The following is a 26,267-nucleotide window of genomic DNA, read 5'->3' as shown; positions in this document are numbered from 1 at the left end:
ATGAATGCCTTTAACTCACATTTAATAGCTACTGTAGCAATACCAGGAGGAAAGGTCAAAGCCGTATCTCTGGATTTTTCTAGCTTTTCATCTCAGCTGATAATTTTTAAGTGTGTGTTGAAAGAATTAGAGGAATCTGATTGGTTATTTAAGAATCTTTCTGCCAGCGAGGTGAGAAGAGTTGGATTTTGGCCTCTGTTTCCCTTTGATGCCTAGCAGCAGAGTAAGCAGGACTAATTTCTGGAGCAATTTAAAACAGCAGATCCTCTGTTCTGTTCTCAGAAGCATTAATGTATACTGGAGTTAGTACCATTCAAGTCACTAAAATAAGTAATGGAGGAGAGAGGGCAATATTGGATATTGCTGCCTGTGCTGGGAAGGAAAAGCAGGAGGGAACCAACATTTATTGCCTACTCACATTACAGAGTGATGAATGCCTACTCACACTATAGAGTGATGAGGGAGTTGACCATGTACTTGTTTTAAAGTTCTTTAGGGATTTTCTCTTCTGAATTTCCATGTGACATGTCCATTTCACACTTGTCACTGTCAATCTTGTAGCAGCCAGAGGAGCTAAAATAAACTGTGTCCTTCCACTTATCAGACAATAGCAGATGTTTGGACAACATGCCAGCACTGTCATGTTGGCCAGATGCTGGGAAAGACTTGAAAACACCACAGTGATTCAGTAGGTTCTCTCCCGTAGGGCTTTCACAAGAGAACAGACATGTGTCATGCTTCTTTTGGAGTTCCAGTGACAGATATTCAGAGAGAAAGAAGTTTAGGGAAAAAAAAATCCCACCTCTGTAAGACCCTCCACAACTGACATCCCAAACCAAACCTTTTTAGTGCACATATTGCTACACTCCTCAAAATCAAGTCCACTTTGAGAATGTGGACCTCCATTCTTAAATAAAGGAGAAAGGCTTGACTCATTGTTTTACTGTCACATTCAGAAAGACCATGTATTAAAGCTGCCAGCAGGACAACCCTGTCTATGGACAACATCAGTCCCTGATGAACTCTTAAGAGCTATACTATATCAAAAGCTGAGCATTTATTGCAGTAGGAAATCAGGAAGTTGCACAGAGACAGAACCCGTGCAACTGTCTGAATATTTGTCAAATAGAAGCATTTGCTTAGCTGCATCTTGCAGCGTTACCCTCATACTTGTTTGTGCTACTTACTAAGAGCTTCTCCCTGAAATGTCCGTGGACACACTTCCCCCAGCAAAGAGCTAGGACATGCCATGTGGTCTGCGTGTTTCAGATGTGATTGTATTATACAGGGATTCTCAGTTCAGATGTGTCTGTTTGGGCAAGATGGTGAGCTGGCATCATCCTTCCATCACTTGGAATATATTCTCTGCAGAATGCTTCCTCCTGTCCTCTATCTGGCAGGTTGATGTGATGCCCAGCTGAAGGCAAGAATATGGATAAAGAACAGGTAGGAGGCTGATCCTACCTTGCCTGTGGCTTTTTTTTCAGAAGAATACTGTATGGATTTGTTTAGCTTTTTCCTGGAGAGAAAGACCCACTGCTGGTCATCTGCCCCATAGATGACTTTAAACTTGTTTTCCTACAGACTTTCTTGTTGGTCTCTAAAACCTGCAGAGAAATTTTTAAAAGAAACATAAATTGGGTAAGAAGTGTGTCAGTTTGGATTGTTCATCTTTCCTCTCTGGAGTTATTCACTTACAAGCTTCAGGCACAGCAAGGCACGTTCCTAACACTTCATCTTGTCATGCAGCAAGAGATTCCAATATGTATATTTAATTATGACCAGATACAACAAATAAAAAGGAAGTTTGCAAAGACTTTTTGCCTGTCACTTTCTTTTTTAGTACAATATTTATTAAAATGGTCAATGCTGAGCAATAATACCTTCTATGGCATGTTGCTAGGGTCATTGGTTTACAGAATATTTTTAACAGGAACATCTTTGCATATACAAAGCAAGCAGCCTTGCCAATAAATCATCTCTGTTCTAAAATCTTTAAAAGCTAGTTAAGTTTTTGTTAAATTCTGCTTTCCTTTGTCTCCTAAAGTAAACCAAATTCTTCCCATATCTGACAGAAGTCCACTTTCAAAAACCATGAATTTTCTAAAACTCATACAAACATTATCCAGGGCTTCTGAAAGACAGAGTGCTTGGGCCCCAAACGATAGAGTTTTTAGGTGGCTTTTTCTTCTGCCTTAGGAATACACAAACCTGAAAAGACCATCTGATTTTTTTTTGGTATTTCAAGCAATTTTTAAAGGGTAATCTTGATTTGTATCAAGTCCTCAGACCATTTAAGTTGTCCTGCTGTCTGATTTTTGGAGGTTTGTTTAGATTTCTTTCTTTTATTTTTTTAATGGTGCTCATGCACAGATACCTACCTACCAACAGAAGTGCACTTGTCTTTGATGTGTGGAAAAACCTTGTGGAATCAAGGAAACACAGATGGGAAGTCTTTCCTACCTACTGCAGTCCATGTGAATTGCAGTTCCCTTAAGATACAGCATGACTTGATGACTAGGTATCTTGCAGTATAGTGAAATATAGTATATCTATTTTTTCTACATTAATTCAATTTACTGTATTTTGTTTGGTTTCATTTTATTCTGAGTTTGACAGATTTTAATTTATAATATTCCCTCTACAATGGAGAGACAAAGATGATAGTATGATTGACAGTGCTGCCACGCAGTGTAAGGATCAGAAAAAATTAGGGGATAATGCCTAACCATTGAACACATGTTCAGCTTCTTTTATCTCTAAAAACTTTTGCTGCTTTGTCATAAAATTTAAATACAGTGGTAGCACCTCCGAAACCTCTGAAATGCAGCTATTTTGGGGTGATAAAACAGAATTTTTTTATGAGATAGTGAGTAACTGTGTACAGTCACTTGAGGCAGGATGGGAAGAGGAGAATACTGTAACCAGTTTATAAAGCTGAAGGAATTCAGGTGTGGAAGGCAATTACTTAGGTTGCAGTTATGCTTTCAGCAGGACTCTCAACTCCTGCTCTTGTAAAAAATTAGTCTGACATCTTCAGCTATCAGAATTTAATTAATCTGTGCCGTAGATTAAAAGGCTACTTCTCCAGGAGAGCCATACACTTCATGCTGTGGTGGGACGGTGGGTCAAAGGAAAACATGGTAACACCTCGTGCATTTTGCTTTATCATTTCAGTGGGTTTATTTCTCTTAAAAATGGTCTCTGGAGAGAATACTTTGTTTTGTTCTAAGGACACGATGAGTGACTAAGGGCATGGTCAGATAACTAGTTCTTGTTTAATGTAAAATGAGTTTAAACCTCCTAGTTAGTGAAATCCTAATGAAAAAGCAGTGGTGAAGAAGTGTCAGTCCTTTGTTATAACCTACCACAGATAAGGCAAACTCATGGAAATAGATAAAATCTCACAGAGACATGGCTTTCAATCTTTTGTATGACTCCCAGTCTAAAGATGGTGTGACAATAAATGCCTTCTCTCAAACCACTTAATCTTGCAGGGTTTTCTATAGTTGCATTCTTGGTCCCCCAGTCTTGCTCTGAAGGAGAGCTTGTGTTGTCACTCAGCTGGGTTAGGCCACTCCACTGGGAAATTCATACATGTCAAACTTCAGAGACAACATCATTGATATAAAGGCAGTTCTCTTCTGTACTGGGGTTACTTTTCTTTGTTTCTTTCAAGGAGTTCAGAGAGGTAAAAGGCAACAATAGGTGTAAGCAGTGGTAAAATTGGAAGAAGACGACATAACAGTCCAAAAGGAATAAGTACAGCAGTTTTTATGGCTTAAATACAGCTGCTAGAGTGGAAGGGTTTAAAGGACATAGACTTTAGCTAGCCGTATACTTGTGCATGTAAGAATAAATCTGTAAGGCTAGCACTTGCCTCAGCATTTGTATATAATGAGGCAATTGTGTTTTATGTATAAATGTTCTTACAATAGATAGGTTTATAAAGTATATACATTTAAGTGTGAAGGTAATGGTTTGTCTGTTTATTTCAAGATGTGCTTTCCCAAGGTCATGAACAACACCATAAAAAGTGTTATCAAATATGTGGCAGTCTACTCTGGTAGAATATAAGTCACTTTACAGATTTCTGTTGTCCATAGTATTTCTCAAAGAATTTCCCAAGCTCACATCACATTGCCTTCAACATGTTGAGGATCCTCTCTTCTCCAAGATCCTAATTCCAGAAACTCCTCCCATCTTTCAGCAAAACGATTTTTAAAGACAGTGTGTGTCCTTAGTGATGAAGTGGGGGAGCCCCTCACACCAAGGTAGCTGTCCAAAAGTCACGTTGGACAGCTGGATGCCTTAGCTAAAGAGTGTAGGCTTCATCCCTAGCTTTCCTCAGGAGCCCTCAGTATGTCTGGACTTTTGTTTCTGAGACCCTGCAAATCATATGGGAATTTGTCTTCAACAGTCTGTTAGTCTGGTTTCTCTTGAGGTTCTTCTCATCAGGTCAAATCATGGCAAATTCTTTCCTAAGAGAGCATTAGTTTGTGTCTTTCTCACTTCTTCATACTTTGCTGAAATGACACATGCTGTTTGCCCACCTGACAGCAAAATAAGCATCCTTCTGATCTGCCAGCAAAGCCTATGCTTTACTGGAGGACACGAGCTTGTAGCACAGGGTTGTGTTGGTGTTTTGACTGCAGTTTTTTGGTCACTGTTTTTTCTGAGGAGGTCCCTGGTACTGTCACGGTGACAAAAATGGGTACTCAAGGACTCCTGTTCCTCCTGGCTATACTCTTTCTAGGTAGCAACTGTGAACATACTTTGTGGTACTGGATCAGCTTTCTCAAAATCTTCCCTCTTCTGCAGCATCAGGGTAGTTCTTACTGAGTAAAGGTACACAACAGGAAGTTATGCCAGTAAGGCAGGGATCTGTGAACAGAATGAAATATGTAACCTTGACAGAAACATGCATCTCTTTCATGTCATTATCCATGCTGAAATCAAGACTGTCAGTGTTTTGTAGGAAGGCAAGAGGGAGACACAGAGCTCAGAACATGTATGCACAGTGGATATTCTCAACCAACAAAAATTATGAGCATGTGCATAGGTACAGAATAATATTTATATTTTAATACAATAGGAGTTTCCAACTTACCCCTATAGTCCAGATAAGTTGTTCAACTCCTTATCTTCCATCTATTGCCCCCAGAGTTTATCCTGAGGCATCTCTTAACATCTCCTGTGTTAACCCCAGGAGACACTAGCAGTGCAAGTTACTTTGTGCTCTTCAGGAGACCCTTCTGTCCTCAGAAAGACATGATGACAGCCCACTTTCATGTTTTTAGAGGTGGAGTTTCTCTTGTGTCAGGTTTAGAGGGAAAGGTCCAACAGAGATAAAAATCCCAAAGGAAATTTAAGTTACCAAATTTGAGTTACACTATCAAACTTGAAGGCTTGCTGGGCTCTGTTTGAGGGAGGCACACAAAGCAGGCTTTCTTAGATGGTATGTTCTGGGCTTTCTAGTCCACATTCTTCCAGGGGGGATCTTGGGCTGCCTCAGCTGAAAACAGACACCCTGTGGCATAGCAGGGCCCTGGTCCATGAAGGGTTATTTCAAGTTCATGGACTGGCAGTGGAGGTCTGTCATGAAGCAGAAACACAAATTTAATGAAATACAAAGGAGTCAAGAGCCTGGATCCATTGCTTTGTTTTCATGATGAGCGTCCAATTTGGGCAGTTCTGATCAACCACAGAGGCAGATGGTGATGTCTAGGGAGAGGGAACATAGAATAACAGAGTGGTAGATATAAGATGAACAGAAAAGCAAGCTGTTACTTTTCAGAATAACTTGTCAAGTATATGGCTTTGAATGTTTCCATGTACTTAAGAAAAACCCCTTGATAAATCACTATTTACTTCTTTAAAAATGTAAGCTGCATCACAGAAATGGTATTTCAAAACCTATAGGCAGAGTACTGAACACATAAATGTGAAATTTCCATAGATGCATGGCTTTGAAAAGCCATCACTGTGTCCCATCATCAGCTCCTCCACAAACACAGTGGCATTCTATGGCTGAGACTCAATTTAGACTATAGTAGTTTCTATCAGGTAAATTAAAAGCAATAGTCTTCTTTCACATTCCTATCTAGCAGTACTGTAATAGTGCAGTGGGAGCCAAGCTAAACCCTCGGGAAGAAATTATTATCCTATCCTTCATGTCCACATGTCTTCTAAATTGCCTTTTGGTAACCTCTTCTAATTGGATGCAAAATGAGAAAGTTGTATCTCCTGTGACTTTCATTATCAAAATGTTCCCGGAGATTCTTAATGGTTTCTGCTGTTCTTGACATTCTCCCCCTGTACAGCAAGGAGAAGGAATCACTGTAGTCATTGCAGCAATTAAAGAGCAGCCTTTTACAGTGTGATCTTCCTTCTAGGTTTTTATCTTCCTAAATATTTAGCAGTAGCCAGCTAGTCAGTAACTTTGAGTTGCATCCACTGTAGCTGGCAAGTATCAAAAAACATCCACTCTGTATTTTTTGAAAAGAAAGCTGTGCCCTAGTGTCGGGCCGCCATGGGATCTGGTCCAGCGGGGTAGCCCCAGAACTGGCTAATCCACAGGTGCCCAGATAGATATAGATTGCTCCACCAGAGAGACGAGAGGACACTCAGGCTGCTGTAATCCAGGAGGGTTTATTGAAGGAAAGGCAGACAGTGAGGGTAGCAGGGCAGGTGCAGGGAGACAACTACTCTGGAGGGAAGCAGGCTCTGAGAGCGCCGCCCCAGAGGAGGGGTCGGGATTATAACCGAGGGAGGAAAGGTGGGGTCAGGGTACAAAGAACCAATAGGATAAGATGGGGTGATCGGGGGAAAACCAGTGGGAGAGAGAGAGAGAGAGGTGTGGCTTCAGCCAGAGAACCAATAACAACACATAGAATGGGGAATTTTCTAGAACTGGGGAATGGTACAACAGGGTGATGGACAGTAACAGGGGAGGATACAACCAATGATAGACATGAGGAAAGGCGGGAACCCTAAGGCAATTACACTATTGCAGTGTCCCAGGGCAACCCTGTCGGATCTTCCCCTGGGCCGCCTCCCACACCCTACAGCAATTATCCTTTGAATCTTGTCTGATGGATATCAGTATTTTCTTTCAGTGACTATGTATGTATATAAATGTTCTTGCATTTCCTCATAAAATTTTATTTTCCTGGCTGCCCAGTCTTCATTCTAGTAATTTCAGCTTCATTATGGCTCATAGGCCTTACTGGTAGTTTATATTAATCCCAGTATCCAGCTGTCTTTGGTAAATGAGGTAATTCCAAGTTTATCCTTCTACAGGGATCTGCTTTTTGGAAAAGAGGAAACTTTTTCTTAGCCTTCCTATTTCCAAACTCTATCAATTCTGTTGAAATCTAAAATAGCATAGAACATTTCTAATTTATGATGATCATAAAGGCTAAACCCTAGGGTGCTATGTGGAGTGAGGCTGAGGAGTGAGATGGAGTGCTGGGGCAGTGTTTGCCCATTTCATGATCAGCATACTTTCTTGTGTCATTTCAGGCCATGCCAGCTACTGATTTTCAAGACACCTAAGCACAATAAGAAGGATTAAGTGCACTGAGACCTTTACCAGGAGGCAGTATGGGTACTACCCTGCCAGCCCAGCTCCCTTCACTCTGAGCAGTTCTCCCATATCATCCCAACAGACATTGCAACCCCCAAAGACTCACAAATGTCTTTAACTATGCCAGAGGGAATTAATCATAAAGTTATAGTAATGCCATGAAAACACCACTTGTATGGACTGACTCTCACTCTTTCCACAATTTAGACACTGAGAACTGGAAGAAGACACATAACGATTCTTAATGAAGGGCAGAGCCACAGTGAAGTGGTATGTGATGTAGATGTAGCCTAGCCATGCTCACCCTTAGACTGAGAGCATGATCTGTCTCCTTTCCTGCTGAGCAGTGTTGGAACACCTGAGCAGTCAGGCGGCCTATCTTACCCCAGCCTTCCCAATGACCATGTATTTGTGGGGCAAAAAGCAACTGGCATTACACCCCAGCCTTCCCAACTTTAGCAACCATGGTCACTGCTCTTGAACAGAGATGTGAGATAACACCTACTGGACTACAGAGGAGACAACTGTTCTCCCAACCCTGAGCATTTGGCTCTTTTGTTTGTCCATTTGTTTCTGTTTTGTTTACTCAACACAGAAAAGCTCCTTGCTCTGAGCTTTTAATGTTCAGAATTGATGTTGAATAGGGAAGGAATTGACTGGACACAGCTCTGCAGCCCAAAGTTTTACCATTGCCATTGAGATTATCTAAAAGTTTACCATTTATACATGGGGTGGTAATAGCCCTTCAGAATTTAAAACAGAGATTATTTTTCTGAGGTTTATAAAGTGGAATCTGAACTCTGTTACTGATATCTTTGTGGCAATATTCACAATGATCCAAAATATGACTCTTAATAACACAGTCAAGTGTCTGACAGGTATTCAGATGAGCTTTCCAAAATGTCAGCATAGTCGATGAGAAGTATTACTGGAATGGTTGGTTTCTAAAATAAAAGAATAAGCCATACTCCAGGGAAGAAATATTAGGGTGTTTTTTAATAATATCTATTTTGCAGGCAGATACCCAACTGTGAAAGCCACAGCTACCTGCATTGCAGAAACCTACTCATTGGATCTACTGGTGCCAGTTGTGGCACAAACTGTCAGTGGCAGAAAGCTTTTTCTAGTCTTTTCAAATTAGAAATTAGTTAACCACATGTGATGCTTTTATTTGTTTGAAATGTCTATGTTTTTATATACAGTAACTGAGAATGTTCTTCCAGTTGTAGCTAAAATTCTGTTGTAAGCTTTCAAATACTTACATCCAGTGCCATGGGACATTAGTTCAACAGATTAGTTATTGTTCTGAGAGAACAGTAGCTTTAAATGTCTGGTGCTTTCGCCTGATTAAATGCCACCCCCCCCCCCCCCACCGCCTTTTTCCAGTCCAAGAAAGTCCAAAACTTGCACTGATTGTTTTAAATTCCTAAATATTTAATGTTATTTAAAACAATACAAACATGGAGTGACTCCACACAGTGAAATCACAGGACACACAGTGAAATAGGATTGGAATCTAATCTTGCACTGTATTTTTATACTGTTAGTATGACTTCTATTATTTTATTATTTCCCTGGAATGGCTCTTTCCTTCCATTTCCCACTGGGGAAATATTTGGCTTAAAACAAGCTGTAGGTTATGCATACTTCTTGAATATTTTAATAATCTACACAAAACCCATTAGCTGACACAGTGTCAAGTAATACTTGACTGACAGTAAGATAAAAGTTGTCTCAGAGACTGTGAGAGGCCAGAAGAATCTTAAACACTAATCTTGCAGGAAGGATGAAGAGTTGCCTTGAGCAGTGATGTAAGCTCATTCAAATGCATGTTGATCTGTCTTGAAGAACTGGTGCTTCAGATCCCTGGTGTAATGAGCTCTGAATCAGATGCTGTTCTTGGCTACTAGGCAAGCTGCATCTGCAGAGTACATCCTTGTAACTTGTTTAAATATTTCTCACTTTGGAGGGAGCAGGTTAAGACAGATCCAGGGAAGGAATGCTGTGAACATAGTTTCTGTATCTTTTTTGGTGGACTAGTAGTTATGCCAGCGTAGCTGTGATCACTGAGAGTGGCAGATCAATCCCAAGTATCATGGGAGGTAACACGAGTCTAAAATCCTCTCCATGTGTGATCAGCCAGTGCATTTGGTCCCTGCACTGGTAAAATTTCTTCCTGGAGGCAGGCAAGAGGAAATTAGACATGGATTAGGGACTGTTTACTATAACCAATTGCATGTTTTTGTCAGATGCAGAGAATTCTTGGTGTCTTACCCACAATGTCTCTATCCTGCATCAAGTCTGTAAGTGACTTCTCATGATGGCAGCAACACTGTGACTGAATTACACTTCCAAGGTCAAGAGCTAAATGCCAGCACACTGCTAATTCTTCCAGCCAAATAGACACCTGAAGAGCTAATGTACTGTTGTACTTTCTGCTTGAATTATATGTAGAAAATATGCAGTAAAGCTCTAGATAATTGGATGTGGATTGCATTTGCAATTATATGTTCACTGGATAATATGCACACATCAGAGACCTAATATTCACCCCAGCAAGAAAGCACAGTTATAGGCAGGCTGAGCAAATGGGGATTTTCAATTTAAATATGCAAATGAATTTCATACACACATGGACACTATTAGCAGATGGTCAGTAAGGAAGGCTGTGTACAGGCCAGGGAGTCTTTCCTTTTAATCTGATAAGAATCTATTCCTGTGGATGTTGTTTCATCCTGAGGAATAGCTTTTATTATCTGTAAATATCTTGTAAAATATGAGGTTGCCATTCACAACAACCTAAGAGCATCATGTACGAAGTAGTGGATGAAGAATTTTCTCTAGATGGAGAAAAAGAAAGTGAGAGAGTCAAATATTTTTACTGTCATCAAATTTTCAGAACACAATGTGGCACAAGTAACTCTAGTAAAAACACATTAGCCAGAGCTGATGATTCACACATGATTGCTGAAAATTTTGAGATTCCTTAAGGAAGAAAAGAATTATTTAAAAATACTTATAAGAAGAAATGGGCATCAGCTAACTCTGAAATGGGAAGCAAGCAGGGAACTGGTTATCACTTCTTTGACCTTCTGCTCTAGATTTCATCTGCTGTATCCAAGTATTGAAGGGGTGGTGGATCACAGGAAAAGATAGTATAAGCAGAAAGGAGAGGAAAACATGGTAGTATGAGCTGGCATTTCTGCTTAGCCTCTGTCTCAATCTCATCACTCACTTCTTAGACACTGCCATATTGTTGGCATCTCCCCTTTTATTATCTCAAGAAATTGTCAGTGTGACAAAGTATATTACAGCATGTGTGAGAAGCACTGACTAATAAGTGTCCTGTGAGTTTTTAAAGAGCTCTGCATGCTTTTCTGATCTTTGAGGACTCTTTCTTCTCAGTCCTAGTCAGGATCATGTCTTGACCCTCAGTAGATCTGCAGCAAATAGTTGTTTCAAATAATTTTGAGCACAATCTCTGCACACAATGCCAACTTTCAAAACTGAAATATCTTGAACAAAAGTCCCAGCTGTCAGCCAGTCAAACTGACCACGTGTGAAGCAATCATGGTGCTCTACCTTCTCTACCTGGCCTCAGAAGGAAAGGGTAGCTGACCTGTTCTGGAAAGCAGTGTTTGATGCTGGGCAGAATTTCAGCCACCACCCCATGCTCACAGATGGTGGGGAAGCAGAACAGACCGAAACATGCATCAGCAAACAGGCTGGCCAGCCCCAGTGCCCACCAAGCCCTGTGTTCTTGTCTCAGGCACAGGTAGCAAATGGTGCCTCAAGGACTCAAGGAAAGACTTAACAAAAAGTGATGCTTTTGCTAAATGAGCTTTCTCCCACACTGTGACCATGAGAGGGAACTCAACCTTTCTGACTCCTATTTTTCTCTAGTTAGGTTTATGAGGAGTCTTGTACCTTCTGTAATCTTGTTTATATTATTTTCTGTAACCTTGTTTGGCCTCTCCAATTTATATGTCAGTAGTTTACTGATTACTGTCCACTATCTGTGGGCAAGGCCAAAAAGGGAGAGACAGGTTCAAAAACGGTCCTCGTGGAAAACTGTTGTCTTGTTTCATTACCTAGAAAATGTCATACTTGCCCTCCTGCACTTAACTATTGACATATATGCAACAGAATGAGATTTACTAGCCTGGGCATAAGAAGTATTTGGTTTTGTTAGTGCAGGAATGTTCCTATTTTCCATGCAACTGTCAAATATTTTCTCAAAATTTCCCTAAGAACTCTGCTTGAATGGGACCTAAGCTAATGAGTGCTTCTCATGGCAAATATTTTTTTTTCTTTTCTATATCCACCTGGAAAAAAGGAATGTCTCTATTCCCCATACAGAAAAATCTGATTGCAGAGGACTGTAAAATCACCTGACAGGCTACAGAGGTGGAATTTGGCCTGCTCCTCACAGTCCACAAAAGTTCTTCTCTTAGTTGAAGAGATGGAAGGATATACTCGCACTGTCTGAAGGCACTCCCTTCACTACCCTGGTGATGTAGTATCATAAGTTGGGAAGCTTGAGGGGTTTCATTTTGCACTTCACTTTGTGATGTGCTGAAAAACATCCCTGTGTCAGTCCTTTCAAGGCTTCTAACTGATCTTAAGACTGGCCACAGCTTGACCTGATTATGGTTTAGTTGTCCTGGAGCAGATACAATTAACGTGTATCACCCACAATTAATAAGTGGGTTAATATACAAGGAAGACAATGTCTTCAGTAGGGCATTAGCACAAGGCTTCTGTCACTGACACTCGCTTTTGCCCTGTCAGTTCACCCACTGTGGTTAGAAATTCATCAAATATGTCTGGAGAATTTGCATGCTTAGCCTGCTTTGGAAAGAGGGGATTGTCTAGCTGTGAAAGGAGATTATGCAGCAATTTCCTCCTCAGCACAGCAAGACAATGAATCTGACTCTTCATTATAGAGGAAGGATGAGTAAGAATGGTTGCATTTCCTGTGCAGCAAGAGCAACATGAGCCGTGCTCCAGATTCCTTTGGGAATTTCCATGATCATGTCAATTTCAGACACAATGCATAATATTACTATAAGAAAATGTAGATGTTTAAATAGGAATGTTTGTGGGGAAGGGGAAGGGGAAGGGGAAAGGGATTGATTCACTAAACAGTGTGTTTGATCTCAGCTAGAAAGACAGCTTTACAAAAAGAAGACAGGCTCAAAATTAGTTACTGGAGTTTTATAACTCATGCATTAATTACTGACAGCAGCAATGTACTTTTCAGATGGCCCTAGCTTTTATTAAATATTCTCACATTCTCTCACCACTTATGAAAATATTTCCCTCCACTTACAAAAATATTTTGCTGTGTTTTCATTATGTGAAAGGCTGTAAAGAAGTCTTACAGTTACTTGTATATTTGCTAAATAATTGGAGAGAGGTCCCACAAAGCATCTGCCTCTTTCTCCTGCATTTTCACACTCATGCTCAGGGTAAACACAATTGGTGCTGCTGGTCAGGCATCAAACAATCTTTCTTTCCCAGCCTTCAACAGATAAGCAATCCTGCTTAGATTTTTTCTAACTTGAGGGAAGTTGTACATCTGCAAATGCAAAAACGTATCACAGGGACAACAGTCACAAGGACATATTCTTCTTCTCAAAAAAGACAGTCGAGCAATTGGATGTTAACAAGACACTGGTCAAAGGAAAAAATTTCTGAGTGGATTTAAGCATATGCCTTAGGACGAGTATGAATGTAGGCTGGGAATCCCAGACCAGCAGTTTGCTCCTGAGGGACCAACCCATGAATTCTGAAATGCACGTGCAGAAACCCCAGTGGATGCCCAGGAAGACTTTTGATGTCTCTAAACTAAATTTATTTCTTGTGACTATTATTCCAAGCAATTGCCAAAGGTTGTTCCATGATCATGTGCTGAGTGCGGGGAAGCCAGAGGAAGCCTGGGGAAACCAGGCAGACAGCCAGCTGAAGATGACTAAGTTGGAGCATGGGAAGTTGTCTCCATGTCTGTCCATCTCCTAGATCCTGCCTTTGAGGAGCTTCCTCAAAGTTGTAAGGAAGGGAAAAAAAAAAAAAAAAAAAGAAAAAAAAAAGCAATAAACTATGATCATCTAAATGCACCTACTATTTTTATGTGAGAATGTTCACCATGTGTCTTCTCTGTTCATTAAGTCTTCAAAAAAAGCTTCAGTGACACTCACATCTCTGATGTAAAAAATGTATCATTATTTCCTGCAAAAGTGGAGACTTCCTTCAGCAAGAGGAACATAGAAGTTCTTCCTAAAACAGTCTATCATGCCTGTGTTGAAAGTGTGTTCTCAGGAGAGAAAGAAGACTCCCAAGGCAGAGAAAAGGGTAGCCATGATAGGTTATTTTAAAATACAACCAAAAGCTTCTATTAACACCTTTGGTGAAGTCTATGACTACAAAAGGATCTGAGAAGGATCCTAGTTCATCCAGGACCCTCTAGGGTGAGGAATGGAGGAGAGACACATACAGTTGCAGGTGTGAGAAAGCAAATGAAAATGCTTAAGGCCACATGGTTGTATCTGCCTGTTTACCAAGTTAGGTCCATTTTAAGTGCCTGAGTACATTTTTTTTTTTTTTTTTTACTGGCCTCCTTTTTTTTCCCTCCCTTATAAAGGAAATGCAGTGATTGCACATGCCTTATTAAAAGATTGCTTGTTTGGCTGGTGGCCATAGAAGAATAATTCCTCTTATTGCTCAGTAAATCAATTTACTGTCATTTTAAACATTCTAGCTGAATTTCTGATGAGCACATGAAAGAGTTAATTCTACCACTGTCATGGTACCACAGCATTAAAATAACAGAAAATTTTGGGAACATAAATTGTTGTGGGGACTGTTGTTGTGTTGTCGGGCCTCACCCCCTGGTTGGGGTGAGCCAGAAAGGTGGAAAAGTCCCTCCTCCAACCCGTGTCTCCAAAGGAAGACTCAGTTGTCTTCAGTCGTCTGGTCTCAAGGTAGTTTATTGTATGTTATCTAAAAGATTTCTCCCTGAGCTGCTGCGGTCCGTTCAGCAGTCAGGCAAGGGCACACTCTGACACCCAGGGGGCTGGTGCCTTCTTTTATATCATACATTATGTATTAGATGTTTACAGTTTTTCCCCAATGCCCATCACCTATATTGAACAGTGACTTTCTACTCTAAACCAATCTGTGAGTGCCAACATCACCAAGAACATGGAGCTTAGGAAGAAGAAGGAAAGAGGACAGGGCACGCCCAAGTCCCTCCATCTTAGAACTTCTGACCCCCATGTACAAAACTCAGACCCCTCTGTACAAGGCCTAAAACCCCCCTGTACAGCACTCAAAATTTCTTCCTTTCACTTTGTGACTACTTCTACTATAATATCTAAACTTTTGTGATTTCTTGTTCTTCTTGCAAGGTTGGTAAATTGTTCCATGGATCAGGTTCAAAGCCACAGGGGTCTGTGGCTGCATTCCAGGGTCTCAAATGCTTTTGACGTGGGCCCGGAACATCCAAGAGTGTCCAAGGGACATTCAAGGGACGTTCCGACAAATTGTATCCTCTCTCATAGCATAAATTTGGAGCTTAAGCAAAATCCTTATAAAATTAGGCCATTTTGTAAAAGTCTTACTCTTACTTGCAAAATGCACAAGTAGAACTGTGAACTAGTCAAGTACAAATAAAATACAAGCAGAGAAGCAGTCTCTTGAATTTGTAGGTATTTCAAATGCATTTGAAAAATTTTAAATAAACTTCTTAAAATGTTAAATATTTTTTCATTTCAGTTAACACAACCTTTCTTATGTACAATAATAATCAGGCTATTGTGGACTGGATGGGCATGTTGATTAATTTCAAGTGGTGGGCTCCTTCTCTGGAAGGTTTTTTTGTTGCTTTAGCAATTGAAAGCCTTTCTTTCCTAATAGGATTAGCCCAAATAATTACCAAAGGATTTTTCTGTCATCCGAGCACTGTTCCCCTCAGTGGTATTAAAAAGCCTGTCTTCAGTACCAAAATAGTCAATGGCTGTTGGTAGCTGAAAAGGTCATAGTTAACTGTTACCACTCAAACCAGAGAAAGTCATCTACAAAGGCAAGACTGCAGTGTTTTTCACAGTAATCTCCATTATGCCCAACTGTTCCCATTGTGGGAATAATAAACATTTGGCATGAAGTCACTGGGGAGGTTCTGGCAGATAGCAGGGTGAAGTGAGGGACTACAACCCAAATGGTATGTGTCACGACAGTCCTTTGCAGCGCTTGTTCAGTAACACGCAAGTGATCTGGGATAACAAAGCTTTGCATGTGTACCAAATTTCATGCTACCTGGCCCTTTGGTTCTGAATGCAGACGAGGCTTCCCCATGACTTATTGAACAGAGAGTTTTTTTGGCGGATACCTTTTGGAGGATCCCTGAAATCCATGAGATACATTAGCAGTCTGTGGGAGAAGCTTCTGACTCTTCAGCTTTAGGACAGCTCCTTGCTGCTTTTTTTAATTTTCACATTTTAGGCACTTTATCAAGAGCAGTTACAAATTTTGTACAAAGAAGGAACCCCTTGATGAGGGGAAAAACAAACTGTGACTCAATTGTGTTGAAACTGTGCAAAGGCGTCCTGCTGGGGAAGCAGGTCTGAATTAGTGTCTGTGACTTTAATCCATGTACCTAATCTGTAACTTTGTTACTTGTTCAAGTCACACAGTATGTTTCTGCTGTTCTAAGCCTTCATTTCTGGTTCTGTATCCATGTTCTGTGCACCATAATATGTTGTACAGAGCAACAGAAAATGAAATCTGAAAGGCATTTCTTGAGCATTAAGGTACAGATACCAGTTCAACAGATAGATGTCTGTAATCACGGGTCACTGTTTGGTGTGCCAGGAAATGAGCACTTCCAGCCTGACCTGTCCGATACTCCTTGAAATCACAGAACACACATGCATAATTTTTCTAGCTCACTGTGAACACTGCTGTCTTGGTAGGAAAAAGGCATCATAAAGGTCTTTATTTGGGGTGCTTCATCTTAATCTGTACCTGTTTCCTCTCTGCCCCACCTCTGTAGACTTCCAGCTCATATAATTGCTTTTGAACATAATCCCATTCATCAAAGAAAATGCACAACCTTATTGTCACAAGTTAATTTTTTCCTGAAATAATTCTTTTGTCATCTCAGCGGTAGATTCAGATGCATCATTCCTTCCAACCTCTGTGTTTTTCCAAATAGCTGGTATTATTTAGCCTCTTCAGTTCGATCTCTTGGAAACTGTCTCACTATCTAATGCAAGGGCAAGCTGACTTTTGCCAGTAGCTACAACTTACCTCTACACTGGTAAGCAGTGAACTTTCTGTCTGCTGCAGCCACATTAATAATGCATAATGTTTCCTGTAATTACATATATGCAAAGAGATTACTTTTTATTTGTTAGAGGAGGAAAGAAGATGGAGGTGGGGATGGAAGGTGGTGGAAAAAGATATAAGTAATTATTAATGCTGACGAGACCCCAGCTGCATAGGTTTTTAATTAGCCCAGGTCTAACCCTAATAGTTACTGTTGGAATAATACTAGCACTTCTTAAGCAGGCTAGTTTAGAAAAGGAAGTGTATTGTCTGCTCACACCTGCACTGTGTAGTGTTACTAGCACATACTTAGCGATGCAGGCCAAAACATTATAATTCTTTTCAGTTCACTTGGTTAAATTTTAGTCATACTGTATTCTTCACGGCAGTCTCAAGGAGCAAACTCTATGCAGCTGTGCAGGGTTGCTTTCCTGATGAAAGCATGAACTGATGCCTGATGAAGGAAACGAATGCAATATACCAAATTTAACATATCTTTCAAGTGTTAGTAACAAGGCCTCTAGAGAATAATTTCAAATTCATCAGTGAAGCAGGAGCACGATCTCTACTCTTCAGAACAAAAGGAGTTCAAAATTCAAGACCCCTTGTCATTTCATTCCTTAACTAAGCTGGAGGCTTCTGGAATAAGTAGAAATGTTTTGCCCATGAATGGGCGTCAGCCTGGTCCATCTTTGGGAGCTTGGTCTTTGTCCTGTAGCTGGTGCCTTTAGAATGGAATCTATTTTGGTCACATCCTTGTTTTCCCCTCTAGCATGTGCAAAGTTGTTAAAATGCAGTTCCTTTGTTGGAAACCCTGAGGAAGGACAAAGGATTTAGTGTGAAATTAGGAACATTGAGAGGTTTTTCTGTCCTTTGGCAGCTTTTAATTTAATTGGAGTTAAGCAACAGTTAAGCAGTATACAGAGTTTAAGCAAGAGCAAAGCATCTCTCAAGTGAAAGCATGTATTAGATCCTCACTGTTTCCATAGCTGAGTAGAATGAAATCTTGCTCACAAGATGATGGGGTCATATTTGACCCCATCTTTGCAGAAGCAAATTTTTGAAGGAGTTGGAGAGTTTTATAAGGTTTGGCTTCAAACTGTGGCCCTGATCAGAAAGGGATTTAGGGACTGTAATCTAATTTATATGCATACAGGCCAAAGACACAAAGTGCCATTTTCTTTTTCTTGGAGCTCTGTAGGCTTCCCTTCTCCACTTCACGACCGCTATTCCACCACAGGCATAGCATACCTATGATGGCATACATGAGCACAGCTCTATTTTATTTGACTTTCCGTCTGGATGCTAATTTGGATGAGCTTGGCTGGGAGTGCAGAATAGAGGATGACCTTAGTCCTCCTCTCTGGACCACCTTTTCAAGTAATCTTTCAGAGTAAATGCATTTATTCCTTAGACACCGTCAAGAAGGAGGAAAAAGACAATCTGTCCTCTCCATTCTGTTTTTGTAATCTCACTGCTGCTCTGCAGCCTCTGCAGTGAAACACAGGCACACATAATACACCCCCAGTGGACATGACCTGCAGAGTGAATGCAGGAAATGCTGCAGGAATAATGAATCCTTCAAATGAAATTATAGTTATAAACTCATTCTAATACGTATGTATACGTGTATCAGCTCTGTCACTGCCTCTGAAGCTTCATCTCTAGGTTGTTCAATGTCTTGCAGAAGGGGATGTTTACAAAGCTGTATTACAGGACTTGTATCACCCAGTAGCCCGTATTGCCCAGTGCTGTTGTATATCCATGTGTTTAATACAAACAAGTCGTAATAAATCTGCTTTACCCTGGTGCAGGGGTCTGCTCAGTGTCTGGAGCAGCACAGTCTGCTCTGTAGCTTTGAACTGCATCAGGCAAATGAACATTTCTTTAAGGTTTCAGAGTTTCCTCTTACTTTAAGATGTACTTTAAAAGTCCAAGCCACAAATATGTTAATGTCTTCTCATTAATACATGTTTATTTAATGATACAGAAATTCTTCCATACAGTAGGCTGGCGCCATGCCTTTGACTTCTTTTTGCTTTTCTAATATCAAAACTATTGGATACACATATAGTAAAGAGTTCCTCTATGAAAAATTCCATGAATGGATAGAATATTAAAAAGTGAAATAAAGTATGGGACCTTAAGATTTAAACAGCAGCTGTTGAGAATACATGCAGGTACAAAAAAAATTCTGTTTATTAAAAACAAACAAAAAAAAAAAGGTGCAGTAAGTACAGTCAAGATATTTCAGAGTGATGTGTATCCTGTTGGGATCTTCTACAAGCCCCTGCCTAAATTAAGCCCAGATTCAGGAAGCGCTTTGGGTCATGGTTTCACTATGCAAAACCTTTTGTGAGAAGACAAGATCAAGACTTCAGGCCTCTGGATCATGGTCCTATTCTCTTCCTTCCAGCCTAGGAGATATATAGATATATAGGTATTTACAGGACCAGTATGAGAATTAGGGCTGAACAATGTTACTGAATTAGTTCAAGTGACAGAACAGAAGAAGCAAAAAGAAAAGAGAGACCATGAAAATGATGATATTGCCACTCAAACTGTTTATCATGAAACTACTGCACTATGCTCCAAAAATGCCTTCTCAGTTCCTGAATTAGGCTCTGATTCAAAAAGGCACTTAGATAGATGATGTGGCCCATTTCTAATCAGGGAGGCATTTCACCACTTGTTTAACTCCATGCACATTTAAGTATTTTATTAACTGGGTGTCAATGAGGAAGGGGTAATCCCTTGATTCAAGGTTTTCAGGACCTTGACTCAAATTATCATTGTCCAGCGACTCTGCCAGTAGTTGGAGCACTGTGAATACAAAGGCTGACAGCACAAAATCCTGCATAGCTGAGCCTGTGCAGAACAGCAGTATTGCCACTGACCTATGAATACCCATGAGGATTTTTTTCTGTCTGAATAAAGTGGTTCAAAAGCAGTAGTGCAGTACTGAGGTAGGTGAGAGTGAATGACCAAGCCTGAGCCCCGTGACTTCACTGCTGCTCCAGCTCACTGCCAGTGTGAAAATAAATAATCGCAATGGCCCCAGCAGGTATGCTGAAAATTCCAGTGAAGGGAGTGTCAGACCTGGGAAAAAAAACAACCTCCAAGCAAACAAATAAAAAAAACATCTGAATTGCACATGGACTTTCTCTGTCTGCTTCTGCCCTCAGGCAAAAGAGCCTAGCGGAGTGCATTACTTGTCTTTGCACCCCTTAAATGTTCCTTTACCACATGATAGACATAATTACCATTAGCCTGAACAGTGGTGGGGCCCATCCCAGTTTTGTGACTTAGCAGAGGCTGGGGAAATGAGTCAGTGCCATTGATAAAAAACCCTGACATTCATGGTTTCATGTCCTATTTCCGTGTCTGATGTAGTGCCACTAACTCTGCTTTAGAATAGGATGAAAGAAACTCAGTGTCTTACATTTCACTTGAAGATGAAAAGACTCAGAACACCTTTTTAGTTCCCCTGAAATAACAGCCCATTTTATGGCAGTTTTCACTTTCAACTACTGGCTGTAGCTATTTTAAGTATATACTTTTCTTAGGACAGCCATTGTAGTTGTGTTGGTTTCTTTCAAATCACTGTTTCTGGGAGACACAGCTATTGGACTTACAGCCTGTAAATGCTTGGTGTAAATGTGTATATGTGATGCCAATACAGAAAATACTGCTACAGAGGCAACACGAGCTCTCCCAAACATTTTCACAATCACTGCTCTTTGTATACTCTTCTTCACACATTTCGAAGTAACATACTAATGTGAGGACCTGCTTCTGACACACAAGCATCCAATATACTTGGTTTGGCTTGAGGGTACAAAGAGGGTTAGAATAGCTTCTTCATGTCCCTATCTTCAGTGTTGTCTGAGGGTATGGGGTCTTTCCACAGCAATCCTTTTTACCAACCAAATTAAGCACACTAATGAGTCTACTGCCATTGGCGTGTGTCTGTGCCTGAATATGTGCTTATTTTTGTTGTTCATCTTTTCTTGCCTTTTCTTATAGGCTTGATGTTTCATCTTCTCACTCACATATGGCTGCAAATGGGCAGAGGGTTTAAAACAAATAAAGGGAAGAAGTTGATGGAAATGGGCAGAAGCATAAAAACAGCACTATCATCAATGTTATATTTGCTTTACATCAGCTGAAAAATAGGATATCTGTGTGCAAGTGACAGTCTGTCCCCTTTTAACATTTGGAGTTCAGTGACAGGACCCATACAGAAGCAAAATGAAGTTTTCTCCTTGTGCCATTTAAGCTGAGTGATGAGGTTCCTAGTAAGGGCTTTTGGAAGGACTCAAAGAATGCTGGCATCAGTCCAAGGGAAATGGATTATGGAAGGGAGATTTGTGAAACACTGAAAGGATGAATAAATTAATCATTTTCTACCACGTGTGGTGGCTCACTCTTCCCACACCATAACTGCTGGCAGTGATGTCGCTCATTGGGCCTGATCACTTGCTTTGGGTCACTCCTCCATCTTTATATAGAGCACTTATTTAATTTGAAGAAAGTGCAATCAATAAAAAACGATCCTTTTATCTTCTTCATCAATCTCTTCTTAATGAACATGCACTTTTTTTTTCTTCTTAGATTCTTTGTTACAATGCTTTTAATTTCTTAGTGTATGGTAGAAAAAGGGGTGCAAACACATGATGGAGCAGTTGGTGCTGCATGTTGCTGGTTGCTTCTTACTGAAGAATGGGCATGTTCTTAAAGGAAAGGGATCATCTGAGGGAGGGGGTGCATATCACTTGTCCTACATTGATGTATGGTCCTCTGAGTATTCTTTCTTAAGCTGTCATACAGCAGAGCCATGAATAACCACTTGTGAAGAGGTATTTTAATTTCCTAATGTCCCAGCAATTGCAAGACAGTAGATAATTCTTAGGTAATCCTTTTGTGGACTATTGAGACTTTATTTAAAGTAGATAGATATTTGAAATCCGATGGCTTCCATGAGAATGACTCACCAAGCCTACTTTCCAGAACTTTCAACAGGTTTGGGTCTTATTATGGTATGACTGAAGGGTCAGCTGAGTTAAATGCTACTTGTGCTCTAGTTTGCAGGATGATGTTGGTCATAATCACACATCTATTCACATCTTTGTGGCTGGCCAGAGAAAATAGTCCTCTGCAGTTTGGTAATATGAAGTCCACTTCCTTTTAGCACCCATAAAACTAGGTTTTTGTTTTATTTCCTTGAGCATTTTGGAAGTGAAACTTCTCAAAAAAAACCCCCACTTGATTCTTTGCAAAAACACTCCATGAAATAAAACTACAGTTTTCTAAGGCTTTCAACCTGTTATTTGGCAGGAGTCCAAATCTCAGTCACAAATCAGCTTCATTAGTGTAGATTCAACCTGCATTTTTCTCTAAACCAAAGAGACCCAAGCTACATGGGAATCACAAATAAAGCTTTGCACATGAAGCTAACCTTACTGCAAACAAGCAAGTAATTTCCTTCCTTATCCTGCTGTATATACCACCAATGGGCTACCCCAGTAAAACTTTATTGCCCTCCAGGTCATGCTCCCACTTGATTTCTTCCATGCCTCCCTTCCAATGAGCCAATTGCTGACTCTTCCCTGCCACTCAGCTCCTTCGGCCGGGGCAGAATCCATGTTTAAGCACAGCACACCACTGCTCGCATGTCACTACAGAAATATAAAAAGGTCAAGCCTGCACCTGCAGGATAAAGCATTTCTGCATTGCTTTGGGGCAAGGGGAATTATTATATTCAGTTTATACTTTTATCTTCAGACCCAAAGTGAGAGACCATCATCAATCAGCTTTTAGTGCAGCCTCGAGAGGTGACTCAGAAAGTAATGTGCTCCCGTACCCACCCCGACGTGGCAGAGCGCACGGGGTTTCATTTTGGTCCAAAAGGTCCCGGGAGGAACCCGCCCGTAAGGTATAGGATTGCAGCATGGCAGGCAGGCTGTGTTCTGGCCCTGGCTTTGGCCACCTGCGGAGCGGGGCCAGGGAAGCTGGCTGGGCGATGATGCAGCATCTCCTTTCGTCCTTCTCGTCGGGGAATAGCGGGAGCCGCCAGGAACCCCGCAGGCGGGGACAGCGTGCCGGGTGCCGCCCCGCTCTCCTCGCCGCAGGCCCTGTAGCCCCTGCGGAGCTGTGGGGCTGAAGCAGCTCTGCAGGCTTCCCTGCGGAGGGGGAGGAGGTCTGGGCACAGCCGGCTGCGTGATGCTGAGGCAGGCAGGCTGCGCGCCAGGGCTGGAGGTGCGGCGGGGGAAGGGACCCGCAGCGGAGGAGGGCACTGCAGCCTGGCCGGGAGCCAGGGACCACGGGCACGCTGCGGCCGCGGAGCTGGCGGGGGATGTGCGGGTGTGCCTGCCTGCCTGCCTGCCTGCCTGCCGGGAGGAGCTGTTGCGGGCGGGCTGGGCCTGTCGGTGGAGGAGAAAAAGGCGGAGAGATATGCTCTCCAGCCTCAGTTTAGCCAGCCGGGCTGAGGCAGCCAGGGAGAGAAGAGCCCATTCCCGGGCGGCAGCAGGGTGAGAAAGGGGGCGACGCCCCCACATGCAGAGGAGCCCCTGAATGCGTCCCCCGTGCAGGTAGCATGTCATCCCTCTGTCCAGTTGTGCAGTGTTTTGCATGTTCGGTTTAACTTCGTGGCAACCTTTGTAAGGAAGGTGCAAGGTCTTGTAAGGTGCAGCCTTGTAAGGAATGTGCACAGCACCAGGAAGATGTGAGCAAAGCAGGAACATAGTTTAAAGGAGAGCAGATAAGTGTAGATAGGATGGAGGATTACAAAGATTACTGGACAGGAAGACCAGTGCAGGAAAGACTGGGGATTCAACACAGGCTGAGAGAAGTGTCAGCAGAGAAAATTCTCTTACTGGAAATAGGAAGGTTGAAAATTAGACATGGATAAACAAGGAAAATAATTTAAAAAAAATTCTGCCAAGCACTCAGATGCTGTAGTATCTCAGCTGTACAATGAACAGAATATTTCCCAGCTGGTTCTCAACTTGCACTCCACTTTGAAGAGTGATGCTGTAGCTTCACACTTGAGGAATAACTTGGCTGTGCGAGTGTGTCTGTTTTCCCAGATTTATCAGTTAATCAAAGGAAAGGTACATCCTTTCTCTAGAAACCATGCTTACTTGTAGCCACAGACCACCGCACCTGTCACGGCAATGCTGCTGTTTTGTTATACTTTCTACAGAGGTTGTATTGTTAGTGCTGTTTGAAATAGGTTTCGAGATACTCGAGAGAGGCTGCACTGATGCAGCATATTACCAGCAAAAGAGAACATGTGCTTTGTAATAAGAGAAGCCATGTATGTAAATATGCAGTGCAAGCTGTTCATTCTGTCTGAGGTTGCTGATCACATCATTAACCTAAGGACCAGACACTTCAGTGGTAATGTAGGCTAGATTGTAAGATGATTTATCTTTTTACATTCCTTCAGAGAGTGTTATCACTGGCTGTGCTTTAAGGTAAATGCTCCAAGCACTTGATTGTAGTAGCATTGTGATTACTTCGGTTGGCTATGACCACCTCACAGGAAGCTTTGTGATCAGACATCCATCAATTAGTCCTTGACATGACAGTCTGTAAAAACACTATAGGATTCATTGAGATTTTGATAAATCTTTTTCATGCGACTGTTACTAATGTTCCCATGGAAGGGGGGGCTGAGATGGGAGTAGAGTTAGAGGCAGAGAACATGGGTAGAGCCAGATGCCTCTTTTGACACTACCAAAAATAGCTAACTACAAAGGAATTTACCTTTCATGTGCCTAAACAAGACACCAACAAAAATTAGTTCAGAGCAATTTTTAGCACTTGATTCTTTGTTTCCTTATGCATCCTGCAGCCATTTATACTAAGGAGAAAGGGGGATTCTCACCAGCAAAATTTCAATGCAAATGTTTTCATTAAGTTCAAGGACCTGGAAATTGTGTTATAAGTGCCTTGCCTTTCATACATGTCTTTATTGTTACATGGATGTATTATTCTGTGGGAGACAAAAGAGACTGGGAATAGATCTGATTCTAGTCCTTCTTTCATTATGTTAACTGGACTGTTGATTTACCCCTGTATTATACTGCACTGGTGGAAATGGTAGTGCTATGTATTAGTAAAGGTGAGAAATGACAGCCAAATTTAACAAAGTGTAAGCCTTTAATTAATAATAATAATAAAAATAATAAAATAGTTTGTTTTTTTGTTTTTTTTTTTTTTTCTAAGGTGAGTGAGAATCTAGTCTAGCAACATGTAAGCTCTTGAAAAGTGCATTCAGGAACTGACTTTAGTGTGAAGTCTGGAGTTTTTGGGTTTAGAAAAGGGTCTGGAAAGGAGGTTGGAAAATGGAATTTAAAAAAAAAGCAAACCTCTTTGCAACAACTTGAATGAAAATTTATCAGAGATGGGAATGGCTTGGGTTTTTTATTTCCTCTGCTTGATCTAAGATGCATTCCAGCCCTATTCCTAGGAAATAAAACTTAGAAGCTTGGAAAGAAAAGCTGTCTCTAGGTGTCAGGCAGGGAGAAACTGCTTCTGGAAAGAGGTCTTCCCTCTGGGAGAGATTGAATATCAGACTAAGCGAGCCCAGTCCAACCCAAAGAGCTCCCACCGACACCCAGTCCTTGCTGGAGCACTTTGCCATCGATGGCCGCCGCTGCCTCTGGCCACGCTTTGCCTGGAGAGAGGGAGTGGGTGGGTGAGCAACTCCTGTCCGCTCCCTCCCTTTGATTTGATGGCCTTTATTCCTCCTAATTTGATAAAATAGGAAGTCACAGTCCTGCGTTGCTGGGTGTACTGATTTCACTCAGAGCAGCCCTGCAGAGCGCGGGGGGTGGGGTAGGGGAGGAAGGAGCGAGTCTGTACATCAGGGAAACAGGCTGCGAGGGGGCTGGGGAAGCGGGGCGCGGGGCGGGGGGGGGGGGACGGAGGAAAGTGAATGAGCGCTCAAGGAGGACAAAGAGGGAGGGGAGATAAAGGGAGTTACCATCGTCTTGGCATCGCTCTTGCTTTCAAACCTCTCTGTAATGATATTGTTTGCAGTGATGCTCAGACAACGAGCACCTGCTGCTCTGTAATGATTCAGCCTCTTTCAGCCGCCGCTGTAACACGACAGGATGCTGCTGCTACTGTCACTTCTGCCGTTGCCGCTGTTGTTAGAGATTTTGCTTTTACTCCTTCTACCGCATGACAATTGTTTTCCTCGTCTAAGCAGATACCAGCCTCAGATGCTCAAGGTGAGAGTCTTGCCTTTCGCTCTGGGCTACTGGTTTACTTAATCTGGTCAGTTTGTTCAGTGTTTGTGATTTTCTTTATCTCATGACCCTCCTTACCCCTATTTTGTTTT

General features: G+C 41.5%; 2 protein-coding genes across 21 annotated transcripts in view; both read left to right on the top strand.

Annotated features, from left to right (window-relative positions):
* The window catches only part of NRG1 (neuregulin 1), a 447,143-nt gene that overhangs the window by 323,838 nt on the left and 97,038 nt on the right, over positions 1–26,267 (top strand). The window contains exon 1 of one of the 20 annotated variants that reach the window (XM_068176226.1): positions 26,022–26,157. The exons of the other annotated variants lie outside the window; for them this stretch is intronic. The gene's annotated coding sequence lies outside the window, so the exon portion shown is untranslated. Of the gene's footprint in view, positions 1–26,021; positions 26,158–26,267 lie in introns of those variants that run through there. 20 annotated transcript variants of the gene reach the window in all.
* On the top strand, positions 26,038–26,199 carry LOC137464757 (uncharacterized). Its single transcript, XM_068176258.1, has one exon. It carries the CDS (start codon positions 26,038–26,040, stop codon positions 26,197–26,199), a length of 162 nt encoding a protein of 53 aa, XP_068032359.1.

Source organism: Anomalospiza imberbis, chromosome Z (assembly GCF_031753505.1).
Source record: "Anomalospiza imberbis isolate Cuckoo-Finch-1a 21T00152 chromosome Z, ASM3175350v1, whole genome shotgun sequence".
Lineage (NCBI taxonomy): Eukaryota > Metazoa > Chordata > Aves > Passeriformes > Viduidae > Anomalospiza > Anomalospiza imberbis.
Note: the sequence above shows the minus strand (reverse complement) of the source record. Positions and strands in the feature narration are given on the sequence as shown.

Bases quoted from the DNA above. Each gene is read 5' to 3' on its own strand.
- LOC137464757 (XM_068176258.1), top strand. From the start codon at position 26,038: ATGCTGCTGCTACTGTCACTTCTGCCGTTGCCGCTGTTGTTAGAGATT.